The sequence below is a fragment of the Impatiens glandulifera genome, chromosome 4, assembly GCF_907164915.1.
Source record: "Impatiens glandulifera chromosome 4, dImpGla2.1, whole genome shotgun sequence".
NCBI classification, from domain to species: Eukaryota; Viridiplantae; Streptophyta; class Magnoliopsida; order Ericales; family Balsaminaceae; genus Impatiens; species Impatiens glandulifera.
In genome coordinates, this window is record NC_061865.1 from 56,242,268 (window position 1) to 56,246,227 (window position 3,960).

The window sequence follows — 3,960 nt, forward strand, 5'->3', positions numbered from 1 at the left end:
AAATGTTAATCTATCCAAGTTATGATAATCAAATTCATTCAAAACATTTTTAAATTTTAACCTATGTAATCCCTATTTGTGGTATAAACGAATCCATGAAATAAAGTTATGATGGGCTTAAATGAATGAAACGGAAATGTGAGTTTTGCGTGGGCAAGCCCACTTCAGCCCTTACGTAGATCCGCAAAGATAAGCTCGATCCTCCACGTGGTTTCTCGCACAGATTCTTCGAATCCATCCACAGATTTTTCAAATACATCTAAAACATCCCTAAATCTAAATGTGAACATATCAATGTTATGATAAGCTCAATCCACATCTTAACCTACTTGTCAATTTTCTTCTTGTTAAGCCTTACTTTGTATAGTGGTTTTAATTTTTAAAGCCATGTTTGCTTTGGGTTTTTAAATTAATACAACACTAAAGTTCTAATACATAAACAACAATGATGTCTACTTAAGTTTATATAGTTTCATTCAAACTAGTAATGAAACTTGATTTTTCCCTTTATGTTACTTTAAATCTTTTGATACTTTACTAAAACAAAATAAATAAAAAAGCATCATTTCAAAAATTAAACTAAAAAATAAAAACAACAAAACAATTTAACATACCCATATATCATATTCATATTATTAAATCACTAAATTGATCTAAAAAGACAATTCATCCAAACCGTCCATCCATCCATCCATCCATCCATCCATCCATCCATCAACAACAACCTAAACAAAAGCAACAAATAAACCCATAACCAAACCCATCATCACCGCACCACCCTTCAAGGCCACAGCACCACCAACAGCCGGCGCCGGTGCCGGAGCATGAATCTCACTTTCAGCCGGCGCTGGTGCCGGAGTTACAGCAACAATCCCTCTATGTTTCTTAGACAAAACCCTGATGTGAATCTTCTCTCCCTTCTGACAACTTCCCTCAGCTCCACTGATAAAGTAAAACGGCCCAGATCTGTTCAGAACAATCTTGGTATTCCCGTCGTCATGTTTGCTGATAGGGTTCTCTGTGTTGCAGCTGTTGAAATCTTCTTCACTCACTTCCAAAACAGAGTCCGATTTGGGATCGTATTTCCAAACTGTTAAGATTAAACAAGAAAACATGAATAAAGTAATGAATGCATGTATATCTAAAAAACAACCCATGAAAATGAAATGAAAACAAACCCAGAGAATCGCCAATAAGGAACCGCATTCTCCCTGACCAATCACTCAAATCCTCCGGAGATGAAGGGATTTTCCAGGAATCAGAATGGCCGCCGGCGAAAAACTCTCTGCCTTCTGAGAGAGAGACAGAGAAAAGGATGGTTAGAAGAAGGGGAAGAATCGAAGTAGCCATTGATTTGAATCTTGATTTTCTGTGAAAAAGAAATGGAAGAAGAAGAAGAAGGTGAGAGGGTTTAGGAAGGAAGAAGATTAATATATAGTAGCAGGTTCGGTTTGCTTGGTTCGGAGTCAGGTCTGGTCATGAATGTCACGTGCCTGGTGGGGGATTGCTTGTAATACAACACTTGTTGCAATTTTGGCATGTCAGGAAAACTTTTTTTTATTTCTTTTTTTATTTTTATTTTTATTTTTCTTGAAACGGCTAAGTCTGTTACTTATAAATGTATTTCAAATTTCAAATTTTAAATTTTAAAATAAAACAGATATTCAAAGACTTGTTTGATATTGGGTTATTTGAATTTTTTTATTATTGTGTTAAATTTATAATATATAATAACAAATTGATTGTTTTAAAAATATGAGATCAAACAAGGCCTAAGAATTCAATTTATTATTATTTTTTTCTTTTTACAGAAACTTAATTTAGTAACTATTAGGATGGTTTGATGTGGGTAATTTAAAAATTATTAAATTGTTTGAAAATAATGAAAAATATAGTAGTGCTAATTTTGAGTATTTAAGATTTTAAAATTATGTAACTGATAAAGTATTTTAAGAGTTTTTTTTAATGAAAATATCAAAGTTACTTTTTGATTTATATAAATTCATGTAATCTATATAATTTTTTTTCATTAAATATATTTTTTGATTTATAATATTTTAAAATTTTATGTATAAATGTTTAAATATATAATTAAAAAAATGTAGTCACAAATTATTTACAAAACCCGCAAACACAGTTAACCATTTAAATATGCGTAAAATTTGTCGATTGACGGGCTCGAAGTCAAGACCTCTTAAGAGGTTAGGAATATTATTTATTCCTAAAAAAAAAATTGTTAGTTGAAAAAAATTAATTATTTGTGTAAATAATAAAAATATATATAATATATAAATATTATTATATTTTAGTTAATAATTAAAAAAAAGTGCTGTAAAAACATATTTAATAATATATATTTTCATATATCTTAACTCACATCCTCAAGAATCACTTTTAAGATTTTGTTTCACTTTGAAATCTTTCTTACTTGATTTTTAAAATTTAGTTTAAATAATTAATTATTATCTCATCAACTCTTACTTTACCTTGTACAACATTTGAGATACTATGAATATTTTAAATATTTTACCTAAATAATCTTAATAAACCACTTTTTCAAATAAAAATAATATTTTTTTATTTAAAAAGACAATACAAGATCAGATAGCTCTAATCTAAAGCATTAAATAACTTCATTAAATATGTAATCCAACATTCAAATCTCTTATTCTTAAAAAAAAAAAAATAGAAAGGATTTGTTTGATAATCAAATTATTTAAAAATAATATTATGTGGAGTGAAAATACATCATTTGGGTAAAATATTAAAAACTTAGTATTTATTATTTTATATTTTAATAAAACAGAGTTTTAATATTTTAGTTGATTATTTAAATAATTTGTGATATGATCCTTAAATAATTATAATAACATCAATCTTCTATTAATCCATTCAAACATTTTCTTAAAATATTTTTATAATTATCAAATACTAAAAGTTTTTAGGGTCATTTATACACATATATAGTCAGGTGTCTTGTTTGATCATTGCTAATTTTGAAATATACAAAAAAATAAAATTATCATTTTGATGAAAATATATATTTTTAAATTATTACATATCATTAGTGTTTAATATATTCAGGAAGTTTATTTTGATGTTTTAGTAATTTATTATATATAATATATGCTGAGCTTCAGCCTATCCTAAGAAAAATAAAATAAAAAATTGTACAGTATAAATGTGACAAATACATCTAACTTTTATATTTTTTTAATATAATTTACTGTTTGTTTATTATTAAAAAAATAATAAAATTTACTTTTATAACTTAATTTTATTCAAAATTTATCCAAAATTTTGTATAAACTTATCTTCAATTTTGTTGAAGACCATCTCAATTATAAATCCTGGTCTGTCGTCCCGATGTACTGACGATTTGGTATGGATGATGGGTTATTTGAATCAGTTGGGGAGTGGGAAAAAATAATAATAGGTAGAGTTTGAGAAATGATAATTTTTAAAAAAATAAAAAAATAAATATATATAAATAAAATAAAAAATAATAATTTAAAATATAAAATATTTTAATATTTTAATTAATAAATTGAGTAATTTGATAAATAAGAAAATTATCAATAAACTATAAATAGATAGACTTGAAGTGGTCAAGAAATTGTGAATAAAAATGTGCATCAATTTGAGTTTTATCTCTTTTTGAGAATTAGATAAATATACAAATAATTGTATAACTAAAAAAATGAAAGAATTATATCACATTTTTACCTTAAATGTATTTTTTTAAATAATTTATGATGTAACAAAGATCAACATTATTCTTGCATTACTCAATTTATTATAAAAATATTAAAATAATATATATTTTTATTATTATAATATTATAATATTTTAAAGTTTTTTTTATAAAAATATATAATTACTTTTTTAAAATCTTTACCAAACAAAAAAGTTAAATAATTATTAAATTATTCATATAATCCTATATTATATAAGCCGAAA

At 25.2% G+C, this 3,960-nt stretch overlaps 1 protein-coding gene across 1 annotated transcript; it reads right to left on the bottom strand.

Annotated features, from left to right (window-relative positions):
- Window positions 1-550: 550 nt before the first annotated feature.
- LOC124936761 (early nodulin-like protein 1) lies at window positions 551-1,383 on the bottom strand. Its single transcript, XM_047477284.1, has 2 exons — window positions 1,179-1,383; window positions 551-1,090 (listed from the first exon to the last, which is right to left on the bottom strand). The coding sequence occupies exons 1-2, from the start codon at window positions 1,348-1,350 to the stop codon at window positions 726-728; spliced, it is 537 nt and encodes a 178-aa protein (XP_047333240.1). The 5' UTR covers window positions 1,351-1,383; the 3' UTR covers window positions 551-725.
- Window positions 1,384-3,960: the final 2,577 nt, after the last annotated feature.

Bases quoted from the DNA above. Each gene is read 5' to 3' on its own strand.
- LOC124936761 (XM_047477284.1), bottom strand. From the start codon at position 1,350: ATGGCTACTTCGATTCTTCCCCTTCTTCTAACCATCCTTTTCTCTGTC. The intron at 1,091-1,178 runs GTTTGTTTTCAT...TAATCTTAACAG, and splicing joins CCTTATTGGCGATTCTCTGG to TTTGGAAATACGATCCCAAA.